At 37.3% G+C, this 18,598-nt stretch overlaps 1 protein-coding gene across 1 annotated transcript in view; it reads left to right on the plus strand.

The window, feature by feature from the left end:
- LOC104651592 (uncharacterized) overlaps positions 1 to 18,598 on the plus strand; it is a 226,075-nt gene that overhangs the window by 179,328 nt on the left and 28,149 nt on the right. Inside the window, exon 6 of the mRNA XM_074389101.1 lies at positions 5,746 to 5,849. Within this exon, the coding sequence (XP_074245202.1) occupies positions 5,746 to 5,849 (104 nt within the window). The remainder of the gene's footprint in view (positions 1 to 5,745; positions 5,850 to 18,598) is intronic.

The following is an 18,598-nucleotide window of genomic DNA, read 5'->3' on the forward strand; positions in this document are numbered from 1 at the left end:
AATCTAACAGCTAACTTCATACTTCCTACTGAGAAACAGATGCTTCCCTGCTAAGATCAGGAACAAAGTAAAAATATTCCTTCACGACATTCCTATTCAACATATTACTGGTAGTCTTAGTGCAATAAGACAAGAAAAGAAAATAAAACAAAAGATTAGAAAACAGAAAATAAAACTGCCGTTGTGCACAGATATTATTTTCTATTCATAAACTCCCTTCAAATTGAAAAAACCACCCCCCAAACCCTTCTGAAATTAATAAACAAGTATAGCAAAGTTATAGGATTCTAAGTTAATATATGAAAGTCGGTTGTTATCAGAATTTATAATAAAAATACTATTTACAATAATACCAAATATTGACATGCTTATGTATACATTATCAAAATAGCTTCAAGATCTATGGAAAACCACAGCATTACATGAAAATAAATCAAAGATTATCTAAATAAATGGAGAGATATTCTGTGTTTATGGTTTGTGAATCTCAATATTGTTAAGACATCAATTTTTCCCAGCTTCATTTTCAGTTTTCATGGACTCCCAATCAAAATCTCAGCAAACTATTTTGTAGACACTGACAAACTGATTCTGAGTTTATGGTAAAAGACAAAAGACCTAGAATTTTCAGCACAATGATGAAAAATTTAGAACAAAGTTGAAGGACTCACGTTATCTGATTTTAAGAGTTGCTATAAAACTGTAATAATTAAGAAAGCATCACATTGATGAAAGAATAAATATATAGATCAATTGAACATAATAGAGAGCCTAGAAATAAACCCAACAAAATATAATCAATTGACCTTTGAAAAAGTAACAAAGGAAATTCAATGGAGAAAGGATAGGCTTTCCAACAAATGGTGCCAAATATCAGAGAGGCAAGATAAAATAAAAATGGATGTAAACACAAACCTTAATACTTTCATGAAATTTAACTCAAAATGGATCATAAGCCTAAATGTAAAATGCAAACAATAAATTTTCTAGCAGAAAACACAGGAGAAATATATATATATCCTTAGATTTGATGAGTTTTTAGATACAGTAAGCACAATTCAAGAAAGACAAAATGGTAAATTGTACTTTATTATAATTAAAAATTTCTGCTCGGCAAAAAACAATGTTAAGAGAATGAAACATAAGCCACAGATGAGAGAAAATATTTACACAACACATGTCAGATAAAATACTTGTGTCAAATATACAAATATCCCATAAAACTCAACAGTAAGAAAACAAAAAGTCTGATGACTAAACATGCAAAAGATCCTAACAGATACCTCACCAAAGCAAATGGTGACATACAAGTTTATGAAAAAAATGATGTATATTATTTGTCATTAGAAGATCCCTAACTAAAACAATAGTGAGATACTACTATCTACTAATTAAAATAGGTATAATTGAAAAATGACAATACCAAATTCTGGAAAACATGTGTAACAACATTGCTGGGGTAGAAACATAGTAATACAGCCACTTTGAAAGACGGAGCAGCAGTTTTTTGTTTTGTTTACAGTTACATAGTTTTGCTACGCAACTCAGCAATGTACATGGATGTTTATAGCAGCTTTATTCATCTTCACCACAAAATGGAGACACCAGATGTCCTTTAATAGGTAAATGACTAAACAAATGTTTGCACATTCATACAACAAAATATTTGGAAATTTCAACATTAAAAAGAAATGAACAATCTAGCCATGAAAACACATTGAGGAATCTTAAATGCATATTGCTAAGTGAAAAAAAGCAATCTGAAAAGTCTACATATCACATAATTCCAACTCTATGACGTACTGGAAAATAGAAAACTAGCAAAAACACCAGTGGCTACCATGTTTGGGGGAAGGTGGGAAGGACTGAACAGGTAAAAACCTAGATAATCTTTTAGGGTAATGAAACTCTTTAGTTTGATACTATAATGGTGGATACCATTTTCGTGATGCATTTGACAGAACTTAGAATGTTACAGTAAACTTTGATGTGTGAAAATTAGACAAAACGAATCCAACCCCAGTGAAGTTTATGACACGAAAAGTTCAGACCTAAGTAACTTTGAAAATGGGTGGATTCTGTAATTCTAAAGGTAAAAGGAACTGCACAGAAGTACTATAGTTGATAAAGTTGCTTCCCATGGGTGTAGAGTTAACAATTCTGATACTGTATATGTGTACCAGAATTGAACAATCAAGTAACTGGATGGCAGATAGTGGGAATCAGGTTTTTTACTGTGGGAATGGTAGTTTATGGATAAGCAAGGAGGGAGCTAGAATAATCCATATGGTAGTGAATTATAGCTGGAGACATCAGTATTAATTCATATTTAGCTTAATGTAGACCCAGATGGTTACCTATAGAAATATTTATAGATGTGTGCATAAATATATAATAATATACACACATATATTTCCTCTCTGTGTCAGCTTAGAGAGCCTGGAAGCAATAATACCCCAGGAGTAAGGAACACACATTCCTCAGATCTTATTTTTGAATACCATTTTCAATAAAAGAAGCAAAGGCTCTTTGGATATACGGCTGATTTTAGGATCAGGTCAGGAAATATATAAGATGAGCCTGGAGTAACTTGACATGATAGAAAGTAAGGAGGTACTCAAAAACCAAAAATTAAAAAAATAAAAAGAAACCAAAACACAACCAACACACATTGATGGGGTTATGTCAAAGGTACACAGAAGCCAACGGAAAGAGCTTCTATGGCCAAAGCTGGAATAATTTGGACAAAATGAAAAAGCAATATTGGATTATAACTCAAATTATAAAATGAATATCAGTGAGTCCAAACTGATATAAAGAAATGATTGATTAATGGGGGAGAGAGGCAAATCTCTTAGCAGCTGTAGTCTGAATCATGTAATCTAAATAACTTATATGGATATCCTACTTTCATGGAGGTGTATCATGAGTCCACATTCCTTAAACGTGGGCTATGCATAGTACAGTATGAAAAGGGGGAAAAAATCACATTACTACAGGAAAACCTGACAAACCTCACCCTAGCCAGATGATAAAGGTCAACATCCATAGTGATGTCTCATTGGTAGTATTTATCCTTGGTAAGAAGTAATGAGAATGACGTTTTACTTTTGTGATCTTCTTCCCCTAACCCTCTAACCTCAGTCTACCCATAAGGAAAAAAAATTAGACACCTTCAAAGAGAAGGACATCTTACAAAATCCGACCAGTACTCCTCAAAACTGTCAAGGTCATTAAACACAAGGAAGTTTGAGAAACTGTCACAGTCAAAGGTAGTCTAAGAAGACATGACCAGTGGTACACGGGGTGGGACCCTGGAACAGAAAAAGGACATTGGGTGGAAGCTAAGGACATCTGAGTATGTATGATTGGTATTGGTTCATTCCTTGTAATAAATGTACCATTGTAACAAATGTAACAAAAAGATTGTAAAATATTAATAACAGAGGAGGCTGAGTGACAGGTTTGTGGCAACTCTGTATACTATCTTATAAATTGTTCTGTACATCTACATATGTTCTAAAACATGAGGTATATGTTTTAAAAATTACCCTCAGAACCATGAAGGCAGTGTCTTTTAACAGCTAACGGTGTTCATGAGAAATCAGATCGTTGCTTCTTTTGAGAGATAAGATTCCCCCCACCCCCCTTTCTCTTCTGGAAGCTTTCAGACGTTATTTATTTTGTTAAATCCATGCTGTTCTTAAGTTTCCTGACAATGTTTTGGATGTGGTCTTCTGTCATTTATCTTAATCTTAACGCTACACTCTTTTTATACTGAATAATTTTCTATTTTTTCCCTGAGTTTCTTTTATGACACATTTGATCATTTCCTTTTCCTTTTCTTTTTCCTGCCTTCCTCCCCTTCTCTCTTTCTTTTCTTTTCTCTCCTTTCCTCCCCTCCTCTTCCCTTCCCATTCCCTCCCCTCCCCTCCCCTCACCTCCCCTTCCTTCCACTCTTCTTCTCTTTCTTTTCTTTCTTGCCCAGACTGGAATGCAGTGGTGTGATCTTGGCTCGCTGCAACCTCCACCTCCCAGGTTCAAGCAATTCTTGTGCCTCAGCCTCTTTAATAGCTGGGATTACAGGCATGCATTACCACGCCTGGCTAATTTTTGTATTTTTAGTAGAGATGGGGTTTCGTCATGCTGGCCAGGCTGCTCTCGAGCTCCTGCCCTCATGTGATCCACCCGTCTCAGCCTTCCAAAGTGCTGGGATTACAGGTTTGACCCATCAACACCTGGCCTCCATTTTCTGATCTCTTGTCTAGTTATTTCTTTTACTAAGATGTTTGACTGCCTGCAACTAACTCTTACTTGCCTTCTTCATTCTGTCTACTTCTATAATTCTGATCTACGTTTTAGGAGAGGTACTTTATCTTGTAATCATTCTACTGATACTTTGGCAATGTTAATTTTAATTTCTCATAACTCTTTTATGTATTTTTATTTTTCACTTTTTAGCACCCTTTTTTTTTTCTTTTGTTAAGTTTTTGGTTCTTTTTTTAACTTTTATTTTATGCCCAGGGGTTTGTTATATGGGTGAATCCAAGTCATGGGGGTTTGCTGTACAGACTGTTTCATCACCCAGGTACTAGTAAGCCCAAATGAAAAGTAAAGGGCTTCTCAGGTAGGCCCGAGTGCCCATTGTTCCCTCTTTGTGTTCATGTGTTCACATCATTTAGCTCTCATTTGTGAAAACATGTGGTATTTGTTTTTCTATTCCTATATTAGTTTGCTAATGATGATGGCCTCCAGTTCCTTTCATGTTCCTGCAAAGAACATGATCTTGTTTTTTTTTATGCTTGCATAGTATTCCATGGTGTATATGTACCACATTTTCTTTATCCAGTCTACCATTGATGGCCATTTGGGTTGATTCCATGTCTTTGCTGTTGTGAATCAGCATCGTATTTTTAATAGATTGATTTCCTCTCAAATTTTATTGAGGCTAAGACATAGAACTATCTTATTCGTTATTACTTTACCTGATTATTTTGGGTTATTTCTGCTCACTTACCTGGCCTTTCTTTTTTCCAGGCTGCTGATTTTTATCAGCACATGGGAACACATGGACACAAAGAGGGAACAGCAGATAGGGGCCTACTTGAGGGTAGAGGGTGGGAGGAGGGAGAGGATAAAAAAAATAACTGTTTCGGTACTAGGCTTAGTACCTGGGTGATGAAATAGTCTGTACAACACATTCCCGTGACATGAATTTACCTATGTCATAAGCCTCTGAACATAAAATAAATGTTAAAAAAAAGAAAAAAGTAGGGTGCTAAAAAGTGAAAAATGAAAATCATGGATTCTCATGCATCCACTTGGACAATGGAATCCTCCTTACCTGGAGGCTTCTGCTCAGATGCCCAGTTCTGTCCTCTATTTCACTCCTTACACACTCCCATCTGCCTCTGACATCCAAAATTTTTCTGGAATTGCCTGTCCCCTGGCGTCAGCCATTCCCCTTATGTAGCTATGGGTTTATTTCCTTGCATAATTACATGGACATTTCCCTGAATGTCAAAAGAGAAGAGGAAGGGAAGGCATGTGATGGATCCGCCACCTTGAATGGAAAGCCTCAAATTACTTCTTAAATAAAAAGACTTCAAAAATCAATAAAAAACTGGTGAATTACCAAATATCACACACATTGATTTAAATTGCTTTTGTCTTCCAATTTATAAGTAGATGGGAAGCTTTTTGAGGATTGCATTGTATATTTCTATGTCTCCTCATATTTTATAGGACTGAAGGGGCCCTTGGAGATCATTCTGCCTGTATCCATGAGGAGATCAGAGTTTTGAGCAGTGAGCTCTTAACTGACTGTGGAGAAGAGCTTCCGTTGTGCAGTAAGATCCGTTCCACTTGATTTCTAGCTTTTACACTGTTTGTGAGACTGTAAGCAAATACTGATTTCTCTAAGAACCATTCTCTAATCTATAAAATGATGTATTAATGGAACATGCATAATAGTTATTATGAGGATAGAATGAGATTGTGCATGTGAAGTGTTCAGATTATACACCTAATACATATTGCTATTACCATTAATTATTATTACCAAGCAGGTTTAAACTACTAGTGTACCCAATGAACATTTGTTTTTCTGGTAAGTGATCATCTAATTTGTTATCTGTTCACTTCGTGACATTATCATCATCTAATTTGTTACATAAATGATAAAAGTTGTATAAGGGAAATGAGAAAAGAAATTTAATTTCATTAGGAAGAAAGATTAAGAGAAAAAATTACTGCTACAATGAGGCAAATAGAAAAAGAAAATAAATAAACTGTGAGCAGAGTCCATGTGAGCAGTTCTCACAATCCATAGGTATTTGTGTCATCTAAGCTGTTTGGTGCCTTTGTAAATGGCAATTGTTAAGAACAACTTTCGAATGTTTGACGATAGCAGAACTTGGAATTAAGATTGTAAGGAACTAGACACAGATACACAGCATTTTAAAGGAGTTGGATAGAAGAAAGAGAAATATTAGGAAGCATTATACTTTTCAACATGGGGCTCGATAATAGTGTAATTAGACAAACAACCTTCTGAGCACAGAAAGCCAAACAAACAAAACTTCTGAGTGGGAAACAAAAAGGCGCTTTAGGGCAACCATAAATGAGATAAGGCAATGGAACGAGAGAAGAGATTGTTGGAGCCAAGATGGAGAGCCGGGTCTTGGGACTAGACACATTTAACTTCAATGTCCAAACCCAAAGATTAATTCTATAGTTACGATTCAGGGGATGCAGGAGCAGTTGTGGGGAAAGGATACCAGATTCCCTCTTCTCAGTGTTATATTAATTTTACAAGGTCTTTCTGTTGAGTGTCTGTTTTCCCCATTTGTTTGACCAACACAGGCAGGGAATGAGTAAGCTCCTCCTGGCATACATTTTCCCGTTTACTGGGGTCAGTGTTTACATTCACAACACACTGCCCTATATGAGGTGCTCTTTCTGTTAACCCCACACAGCTTCTAATTAGCAGGTCACTTGCGGGTTAGAGGTGCCGCGCTTCTTGGCTGGCTGTTGTGTTATTATAACAACTGTAAATGCCATATGCAGCTGCCATACGGGCTGTGCTCAGAAGGCTGTTTGTATAATTACAGGCATTAGCCAGAGATGGAGCCTGCCAGCTGACATTCAAGAGGCAATAATAACTTAATTTTCCTCACAACAAATTGGCTGTCTAATAGGGAATTTAGTTACTCTCTGGACTTACGGATGACTTGAGAATTCCAGCAAGCACATTTTAGTCCAGTTATTATGATCAGGGGCAGGGTGAGCACACCCATAACCAAGTAAGTTTTCCGCCCTAAGATCCACTAAGAGGTACAATCACTTCCTATTATACCACAAACTCTGTTTCAAAGGAAAATAATATATGTATGTAAATAAAGAAATACATATATAATATACTCCAAAGGATGCATAAACATTCTAAGATAAACTATCTAAATATACAGGTGTGTGTTTGTGTGTGGGTATGTATACAGTTGTCCCTTGGTGTCCATGGGAATTGGTTCCAGGACCTCCCGTGGATACCAAAATCAGTGGATGCTCCTCAAGTCTCTTACATACAATGTTGTAGTATTTTCATGTAACCTTTGCATCTGCTTCCGAATACTTTAAATAATCTCTAGATTACTTATAATATCTAATACAATGGAAATGCTATGAAAATAGTTGCTGTACTGTATTGTTTAGGGAATAATTACAAGAAAAGGAAGACTACTTTTTTTTTGCTGCAGTAATAATTTTTTTGGAGTATTTTCAATCCATTGTTGATCGAATCCTTCGATGTAGAATGCATGGATATAAAGGGCCAACTCTGCATGTGTGACTGTGTGTGTGTGTATGTGTGTGTGTGTGTGTGTGTGTGTGTGTGTGTAGTGTTCAGGGAAATCAACTTCAGTTGGCTTCAATGAGGGGTTTGTCACAATAAGTACAACTTTAAAGGTGCCATGAACGGTTGTTGCCACCTAATGTCTTAATAGTGAACACAGTTCAGAAAATTATGTCAGTGTTTGGAATTAAATCAATTTGAAATTCATCTGGGAGCATACTCACTGCGACTATAGCTGCACTAAGTCTTTGCTCATGTTTTCTCTCAGCCAAAATATTTTTCCTTCCATTCTCCATCCAACAAACACTAGAGAAGATTCCATTTCCTCTGTGATAGGTTTCTTTCTCCTCCTCCTTTTTACCTTTAGAGAATATGATCTCTTTCTTTCTGGTGTTTTTTAGTACAATCATTTTAACATTTTATGTCTCTTATATTATAATTATTTGTGCCCAGATCTGTTCTCTACGTGTTGACTGGGAGAATTTTCTAACAGCATCTGTTTCTTATCCATCTGTATAACACCTATGATGCTTTTCTCCAGCAGGTACTAAAAGCAGTTGTTAAACTGATTTAAATATATATATGTATATGTGTGTGTAATGATAATCATTCTGCACTTTAAAATCTGCATAGAATTTCAATTACAATGTCAAGGAAATTGTTTTAAAAAGTATATAAATTTGATTTATTTAAAAACAAAACCTACTAACCTACTTTTTATGCAATATGGGTAAATATATTTTATTAAATATGTATATGTTATATAATATTAATATTTTGTGTAATGTTTGTATCTATATGTTTATACATATACTTATTCTTATACACATTCCTAATCATATTTATTCATATCCATATCTATTGTCTATTCTGTGCAATTTAAATAAGATACAATACTTTTAATAATCTAGAAAGATGTGATATCCTCTGAAATGACAAAAGAAAGTTGCAAAACATTATATGCACTGTGAATACAGCTTTGTATTAAAATAATCGAGTAATAAATGTTTGTACACCAAAAGTCTAGAAAGATAAGCATAAATGATAATATTTTGTGTTTCTACATGGGGGGATTTGAATTGCTTAGTATTTTGCTAGCTGTATTTTGTAAAATGTTTACAATGTGTATATAATGCTTTTTTATTTGGAAAGAAATTATTATTGATATATAATTTGATAAATATATTTTCAAAATTTTATATGAAGAACAATTTTAGCATCTCTAAATTCTCTTTAAAATTACAACCAGGCCATAAGTGTTAGTTTTCTATGGTTAATGAGAAGGCTTAATTTATTTTCTATATATTAATGTCTCAGGGTTGAGGCAGGTGATGTATTTCAGAGCTCACAGGTGCAGCAGGGGGTAGGGGCAGGAAGTCAAGGTATTTTAAAGAGAAAATGCTGGCTCTGGAGTTAGAGCAGTATTAAATGAAGCACAGGCTTTGTGTGTAGCTATTTGTTTATTTCTTGCCTATTTTTTAAGAGGGTCAAACTTAGATTAAACACTGACAAAGGAACAATAAGCTAAAGCTTGATGAGCTTGTACCACATTTCAGGCAATGCTGTTCATACTGATACAGGGTTTCTTTTAACCTCCATAGCTACCCTCTAAAGTAGGCTTTTATTAAATAATTGTATCCATTTCACAGAAGAGAAAATTGAGGCTAAAATTAGACAATTTTTCCATGTCATAGTTGGAGAGCTAGAACTTGCAACCAGTCTCTTTGACTCTATAGCCCAGGCTATGTTTGCCTTCCAAATGGCAAATATTGGTGAGTAAAGGGCTTAAGTGTATTTATTTAAAAACAAAGCCTACTTTTTATGCAATATGTATAAATATATTATTATTAAATATGTGTATTTTATATATTAATAGTTTGTATGTTTGTATCTATTTATTATACATATATTTATTCCTCTACATATTCCTAATCATATTTATTCATATTCATATCTGTTATGTGGCTCTTCTTTGCAATTTGGTGTTGTGGTTCTTTATGTTTTGCTCTCAGGGTTGATATACTGTGTCATAAGCACAGGCTGTACTGAGTGCGGTGGACAAGGTTGGTGCCGTTACCCACATTCCCTTCCCAGGGTCAGTGGTACTAAGGGGAAATCACCTTGTCAGGAGATTGCATCCTCCCTCCTCACCCCTGGGGCAGAGGAGGAAGGCAACCAAAGGCAAATGACTGACATGGGAGCATGAGGTGGGCATTTGCCTTGAGGTGGGCACTCACTAAGTTCTTGTGTTGTTTTAATGGTGTTTTGAGCTGATTCTCTAGTATGTTTCAAGAGCACAATCATATTATGTACTACAAGTGGCAAGTTTACCTCCTCTTTCCCAAGGCTTTCACCTCTAATTAATAACAGTTGGTTAATAACATTGACAGGTGCCTCCAGAATGGAGAAAAAAAACCTAATGTTCATTATCACCATGAATGAACATTCTTCTATTGTCCCTGATTTCCGTAGAAATCCTTTGAGTATTTTTTAATGAAGAAGGATACTGGCTTCTGGATTGAAATCGATGTATTTTGGCGTCTATGCATCTGTTTGTTTTATTAGTTTATTAGAACAACTGAACTTTTTAAACTGCAGAGGTAAGGGAATCAACTCATAAAAAGTTGGTTTAAAAAGGGAGAAAAATCAACCATTTATTCTGTGTTTCTCTATTTGGTCTATGCCATGGGTTGCTAATTAGCAGGTGAGAGAAAAAATATCTTTTCAAAGTATTTCTGCTGATGCGTGAAAAGAAGAAATGAGAGAATGAGATTATTGGCATTTTGTAATCTCCAGTGAATAAATGGATCTAAGCATTGGGCATCAGTGACTGAACGTCATAAGGAGAGAAACAACAGGATATTTTATGTCTTCTGATGAGAGACCACAATGCCACCTTTATTTTCCTGAATTATCAAACCCAAGTCTGATCAAGCCTTTAGATCTAGATGCTAGCATGCAGGAAGTACAGAGGACAGAAGGATGTGTTAAATTGCACCATGAGTATTCAATCTGTAAAATTCAGGCTGTGGGAATATCAGTGTGTCAAAGGTTTATGTTTCTCAATAGATAAATTGTAAGAAAAATAAAGGAATAAAAGGGGAACTTGTAGATTAAAAGAAACTTAACAGGCATATCACATTTTTTTAAGTTGGCAAGTACTGTAAAACGTATAGACATACACTAGATAATCAAGCAATATGGAAGTGCAAGGAGGAATTACTCTGAAGGTTAGGATGGTGATAGTTTTGTAGGGAGGGATAGGCTTACAATTGGGGTACAATACATAAATTTGTGAATTTGTAGTAGACTTGGTCTGGTGAATATTCAAAGCAGCCAGCTTTACAAGGCAAGATTACCAGGAAGATAGCTATTTAGGAAGCAAAGTAGATGATACAGGAAGGCTGGCACAGCAGGGTGCTGGCAAACCAGCTTTCTGATCAAGGAAGACTTGATTCGTAGCAGTTTGCTCATTTTTATAGTGTAAACACTCCAACTGTGGCCATTTTCAAGCTACCAAGGGGATGTCACCAAGCATGGAGATAGAAGATGTATTTGTGTATTCTAGTATCTGACATTTCACTGACTTATGAAAGCCAGTTCCCAGAGACTGCTGAAAAAATGGTCGCTGAAGATAAAGGCCATCATCTTCCACCTTTTTCACTTGTAGGGTTTATTGAAATGTGTTTTTATGAACATAAACTTTGCTCTGTTTTGATCAAGGCTCAGCCTAAAATAAACGACTTTTGTAAGAATCAAGCCAGGAGATCAGCAGACCCTTCCTCCTTTGCATTAAGAGATGTCAACCCTTCTACAGGAAGAGGGGCAAGAGTGTTTCTGAACCCTGATCATTGTAATGAAAACATTCTTAGAAGAAAGAGTAGAGGATGAAGCTGAGCTGGTTAATAATTTAGGATGCCTGAGTTATTGAAGGGCATGGAGACAGAAGCCTGGGAAGTGAGATGCTGGTAACTTGAGGGATTAAATAATACCTGCCTCTGGGTGATATGAGGGTGGAAAATAGAAGAAATGCAGCAAAACTCCAAATGTCTCTATGTGCTGCCCTGTGGATAAAGCCAATGTTTACCTTTCAGGGAAATCAAATTTTATGGCTTAATGACTTTTGAAAACTGATTTAGAAGACATGAAATATTAATATAGCCTCCCTGTGAGTCTCCAGGCATTCAGGGTATTGAGAAAGCTCATGAAGGAAGTTTCTAGAATTGCTGTATTGCTGTTTCCAAGGTCACCAGAAGCTGATAATCTGGCTCTGCCTCTGAATCACTTAAAATCCAGCTTCCTGGGCCCCACTCCAGAATTACCGGATTAAAGGATTTGCAGAGCAAGGCCTGAAAATACCTGTTTTCCAAAAATCCTCTCCCATGGGTTCTTAGATAACCAGTCCACAAACCGGCGTTTTGGAAAAGCGAAGAAAGTGGTAAAACCCTTAGAAACATTAAATTTAATCGAGTTGAATTGAGTAAAAAACAGTTCACAAATCGGGCAGTTACTGAAGCCGAATAGATTCAGAGAGGCTTCAATCCTGTTGTGTGGTCGAAGACTTACGGACAGAAACAGCCAGATTGATTACAGCTCAGCGTTTGCCTTATTTGAATAGGGTTTGAACAGTTGGCCACCTGTGATTGGCCAACACTCAGTGATTGGCACAACAGTAGCTTACAGTCGGCTTACATTTAGTTAGGTTAGTGTGTACAGAGGAACCTTTAGGCTGGGCATACAATATAGAAAGAGGCAGCCTTGGGCCAACTTGGTGGAAGTACTAACAGCTCATAGAAACATATTTTGGGGCAGATAACTTGGCAGGAGGGAGGAAGGACTGGAGGGAAAAAGAAAAGATAAAAGGACCACGTATTTGCCATGAAGCTCAAGTGTGGTCCAGGGACTCATTCTGTGTTCCAGCATCTCTCGAACCCTTTCCCACACAGCCGACATCTCTTTGTCTCTGGTCTGCACCATCCTAACTTCACGTTGAGTTTTTCTAACCACATACATCCAGATCTAAGATAAGTGTTTCCAGCGTGACTCTGCCACCACTCCTGGACACTGGCACTTTCACAGGGGATAAGCAATTTCAAGCAAATATTAATCTTGAATTACGGACCTTCAGACACAGCGTGCACAGGGGCAGCAGAGGACGCGGACTCGACTCAGGGACTTTCTCTGAGATGGTGAAATCACAACCTCATAAATGCCCTTCTGTGAACAAAATGTGCCCTTCCTCTCACTAAGGAAAGTCAGGTAAGGATTGAGAACAGCACAGCGAAGAAGCTTTTTCTCTCAGTTCCCGTTAGACCGAAGTTTCACCTTGCTCGTTTTATTGAAGGAAATGCAATGTGTTAAGTCTCCAGCCCTGTTCCTTGCACACAGCAAACCCTCGGTACAGGAGAATTGCCTTCCCATTCTCTGTGAATCCAGTGGATCCTGAGACAGCATGAACAGTCTGCTGCTGTTTCAAGAACAAGATACAGGAACATAAATATGCAATACGCTTCACTACTTGAATTTTGCTTCCAAGTCAGAGGGAGACTGTGGAGTTGAGTCTCTACCTTCAATATCTATGGAGGAGCTTACTGAAGTACTCAGATGAGTGCAGGGCTTTTCACAGTGGCCTCTATTTTAATATCATTGGAAAATACTGTGGAGAGTTGTGGTTAAGAGCTCAGGTTTTTTAATCAGGGGGCACTGAATTTGAATCTTGACTTGACCCTTTGTGATCTTAGTCACCTTTTTTAGCCTTTCTGAGACTTTCTTGTGTGTAAGATTGGTATATGTAAGTATGTGCACATCTACATATACATTGGTAATTATATATAACAATATATTCATACATATGTATACATTTGCTTCATGGAGCTGTCATAAGCAATGCATAATGTAATTCAAGCAGAGCTCTTTGTACTTTTCCTCGGTTAACAGTAATTGCTATTCACATGTTATTGCCTTCTAAATGTGCTCCTACTACTCCACCATACATCAACTAGAAAGAAGACACATCTATCCTTATCATCTTATTTTAAAATCCAGGTGATTAGAGGCTGTTAGCTGCAAATTGATGGTATCATTCTTTGCAGTATCATATACTATTATACTATTCTGTCTTCAAAATTATGTCCTTGTGTTATTTACATATTTAGCCAATTACTGTGTTTCTGTGAGTGTGTGTGTGTGTGTGTGTGTTACATGAATAACAGAAGGACTTGAATTTCCCCATGTCCCCTATCTGTAAGCGGAAAACCTTGCAGACAACCTGTCATTTTAACAAATCATCCTGGTGATTTGTTTACACACTAAAGTTTCAGTGTCTTTCTGAATTCTCTTCTTTTGTGCCAACTTTGTCCCAAAAGTCAAAAGGATTAAATATGGCCAAGAAAGTCCAAGTTCACTTAGGCTATTCTCTAATCCTCATAAACCTTGATTTTATTGCTCAGGAGATAAAACCACTTCCTTCACCCTGGGGCCACAGTAGCATTCTCTTTGACAGGCACATATGAAGTCATGACAGCATGAAGGGACTCACATCTGCCTGAAACAATGGCTATTTCAGTGTGGATAGACATTAAGGTGTGCTGGACCAGGCCTCAGGGAGGAACAGAGTCCTGAGAAATGAGCCTGGAAAAGGCGGGTAGAAGACAGATTGTAAATAACCGTTCTGATTTAGACAGTGCCACCGTGTGTCTGGCACTTTGCTTTACAAATGTTATTTTATGTAATCAGCATAACATATAGGTATTATTATAAGCTGACATTAGCACATCAAGCGTCTACTTTTAACTCCAGCCAGGGCAAAGAAATTTGGAAAACAGAAGCATTCCCGTCAGGCGGCCATGCTGGGCAGCAGAAAACTGTGCAAAGCAAAATGCAGATCCCAAGTCTGAAGCGTCAATTATATTTCTAACAATTGCATATGGACTTCATTAGCCGGCTAAATGGTACCTATTTTAGCATCCCGCCAGCTGGAGGGATTTCCAGTAGGAAATGTGAGAAGGGAGTAAGTCTAGGAATCTCAGGTTCCCCAGGGCCTTCTGGAATTCATACAGAGTAAGTGAGATAAGGTCAGCTCTAACCTCCTTCCCTTCTTCCTGCATCCTCTTCATCGTGAATGAATAAGAGCAGAGCACCTGTATCTGTCTCTAGGCAGCCGGGGCTGCTTTTCTCGAATCCGTTTGGGCCTCTGAGGCTGAGTTCCCCTCAGGGATGGTAGGCAGAAGCAGAAAGAATTCATTCAGCACCAGCTCTCTGTGGGAAACTTGTATCTCTTTGACATTAGTGTTCTTTATTATATGCTTCCTATTACATCTTTAGCAGAGCTTTGTGTTGGCTTTTCCCATAGGTTAAATATAATGATGGGTAACCTAATCCTGAAGGTAACAGAATAATCTTAGAGGACACAAGGCTCTATTTAATTCTTGCCAAATGACAGAACATACCCAGACTTTGAACAGGCCCCTGCAGAACTCCAGTAAGTTTTTGTGTCTTGCCGAGCTTGGAGCCGGTGTCTTCCCTTTCTATTCTTTTTCCCACTCCCAGGCAGGATCTGATTTCACACCAATTGGTCTGTAAGAGGATAATGGTATCACAATTCAAGACAGGCAGCCATGGAGAATTGTTTTATATGCTTCTGATACTCAAGAAGTTTCAGTGGCCTGGGCTGGGTCTCAGTTTTCAAGGAGAGTCAATTCCAGGGCAGAAGACAGCGTGGCAAAGTAGAAAAAACACAGGTTTTGGAATCAGGTTGACAAAGGTCGCAAACACAGCTCTGTCTCGTTAGCTATGATTTTAGTAAGTGTCTGGGCCACAATTTTCTAATTAGTAAAATGACGATAAAGACATACCCATCTAGTAGAAGTTATGGCGGAAAGACATTAAGGAAATGTGTAGAATGCCATTTGGTGGCAGGGATGGAGTGTCTTTTCACACTTGGCTTCAGTTTTAAGATCATTTGAAAGTAGAGTGTTGCCCAATCAATTCTCCTCTTACTTGATATTGCAGCTTTTTTTTCTGAACAACCAGCAGTCACGGTGCTTGACATAGGGGTAGTAGGAGGTAATAATTTTGATGTATTTGGAGACAGATTTTCTACCTGGACTCCATGTATATGTACACACACACAGATATGTATACACATACATACATACACACACACACACACACACACACATATATATATATACACACACATACACACATATATACATGCATGTATATTGTACTGAGGGCTTTTTATATAGTGAAATAGATGTTGTTTTAGGTGCTGAGGGTTTATGTAAATAAGAAATGCATAGTCCTTGTCTTCAAGGGGTTTACAGACTGATAGGGGAGCTGAGTGCTACAGAGGTGGTGATAGATGACAGAGGCTTGGATTGCAGTGGTTGACAGAGAAGGCTGGAGTCAATTCTGTCAGCAAGGGGAAGGAGTCAGGAGAGGCGTCAAAGAGAAAGTAACTCTTGAGCTGAGACTTGGGGATGATTTGCTGTTCTAAAGGAAGACAATCGATGACAGCAAATTCTAGATAGAGAGAGCAGCTTGGGCAAATCAATGAAACTGACTGGGCAGATCAGGAAACAGTTAAAAGTTCATGGTGGCAGGAACATAGAGCAGGAGAGTCCACAGATGAGGTTGAGAGTTGTCCTGGGACCAGGTTCTGAAGGTTTTACAGAACAAGTTAAAAGTGAGACTATGATCCCCAGTACTGCTATGGAATAAACAGAATTTTCTCTGTAAGGAAGTGGGATAATTATATTTCCACCTTAGGAAATTACTTGGGCTGCAATGAAGAGTACCTCTTAGAATTTAAGTTGTCTTGTTCATACTTTCTGGTTGGGGTTTGTTGTATGACTCATGTCTTTGGCTTGAAGTTTTTCATCCAGTTTGGAACATTCTTAGCCATTATCTCTGTGAATATTACATCTGCTTTATTCTCCTTCTGTTTTTTTTCTGTAAATTTTATCATGTGCCATATGTCTCTTAGAGTCTTTTCCAAATTTTCATCTTTCTTTCCTTCTGTGATTATGTATAATCATTTACGTAATCTGTTTTTGTAAATAAAGCTTTATTGGAACCCAGCTCTGCCCACTCATTTGTGTATTGTCAATGGCAGCTTTTGCAGTCCAATCAGAGGGAAATAGTTTCAGCAGAGACTGTATGGCCTACAAAGCCTAAAACATTTACTATCTGGACGAGAAAAAGTTTGCTGATCTCTTTGCTGATCTATTGTTAAGCAATCTATTGTGTTCTTAGTTTCGATTATCCTTTTTTAAGCTATGCAATGTCTAGTTGATTCTTTTTGTTTCCAGTTCTTGGCTGAAATTCTCCCTCTTTAAATTTTTAAACATATTAATCAATTGTAACTATTTTAAAATTTATATCTGAATAACACCAATCTCTTCTTGACATCTCTTGTTGGTTTTTACGGACATTTTTTTCTTCTGTCGTATTTTGACCATTTTGTGTATGGTCCCTGATGTAATGTTTATTAAATGGTGACTGGTTTATAATATATTCCAGGGTAATTTTGAAGCTTTTGCCTAGATGAGATTTTTTTTTTTTTTACTTTAGATAGGATCCGCTACGGCTAATTTTTGTATTTTTAGTAGAGATGGGTTTTACCATGTTGGCCAGTCTGGTCTTGAACTCCTGACCTCAAGTGATCCACCTGTCCCAGGCTCCCAAAGTGCTGGGATTATAGGCATGAGCCACTGCTCCTGGCCAGGATCCACTAGTTTCTTATAGGCAACTAATTGGGGAGTAGATATGTGTAATCCCACCAGGGGTTGAGCTGATAGGAGGTTGTTCTTCGGTCTTGTGAAGGCTGGTATATTTCAACTTACCCATATTTTTGGAGACAAGCTCTTTTAGAGTCACAGTGAAATCCAGAGATATTCACTAGGGTTCCTCTTCTCTGGTGGACTCTGAATTACATCTCCCATCCGCACTCACAGATGATTACGTTCTGCTCAACTCCTGAACCACTGCTGTCTGTTTATCTTGTTAGCTTGCTACCACTCAACTGCTAACTTGAATCAGCAAATATTTTAAACAGAAAAGCACCGCTCAATATTAAGCCCACATCTTTGCCGTTCCCTTCTTTCCAAGATCATAATCCTTCAAGACCTCTTAGCTGAGTAACTCTCTAAAGATGTCAAACAGATTTGTTTGTATTTTGTTCAGCTTTTATGATTGTTACTGGAAGAGGGACTGGTCTACACCTAGCTACTCCGCCATTACAAGAGTAAAACTGTGGATTCTAGGTAACTTGCAATGCACAGAAATGCAAGACCAGTTCAGAAGAAATTGTATCCATTTGAGAAATAATGGTGACTTGAACTGAAGGCTCTAGTAGTGAGTACTGTGTAGGATTCACAGATGGAAAATAGATCTGTGAATGATGTTCAATATCATTAGCAATCATGGAAATGCATACTAAAATAATAATTAGACACTACTACCTAACTATTTGAATGGCTAAGGTAAAAAATGACAACAACAAACACTAGTGAGGATGTGGAGAAACGGGATCATATACATTGCTGGTATGAATATAAAATGGTAGTCACTCTGGAAAATAGTTTGGCAGTTTCCCATAAAACTAAACATGGTATTATCATCCAGCAGTTACATTATTTGGCATTTACTCGAGAGAAATAAAAGCTTATGTTTATATTAGAAAGAATGCATGAATGTTCATAGCAGCTTTATTTGTATGATCTCCAAACTGAAAAAAACTCAGAT

The sequence above is a fragment of the Saimiri boliviensis genome, chromosome 17 (assembly GCF_048565385.1).
Source record: "Saimiri boliviensis isolate mSaiBol1 chromosome 17, mSaiBol1.pri, whole genome shotgun sequence".
Lineage (NCBI taxonomy): Eukaryota > Metazoa > Chordata > Mammalia > Primates > Cebidae > Saimiri > Saimiri boliviensis.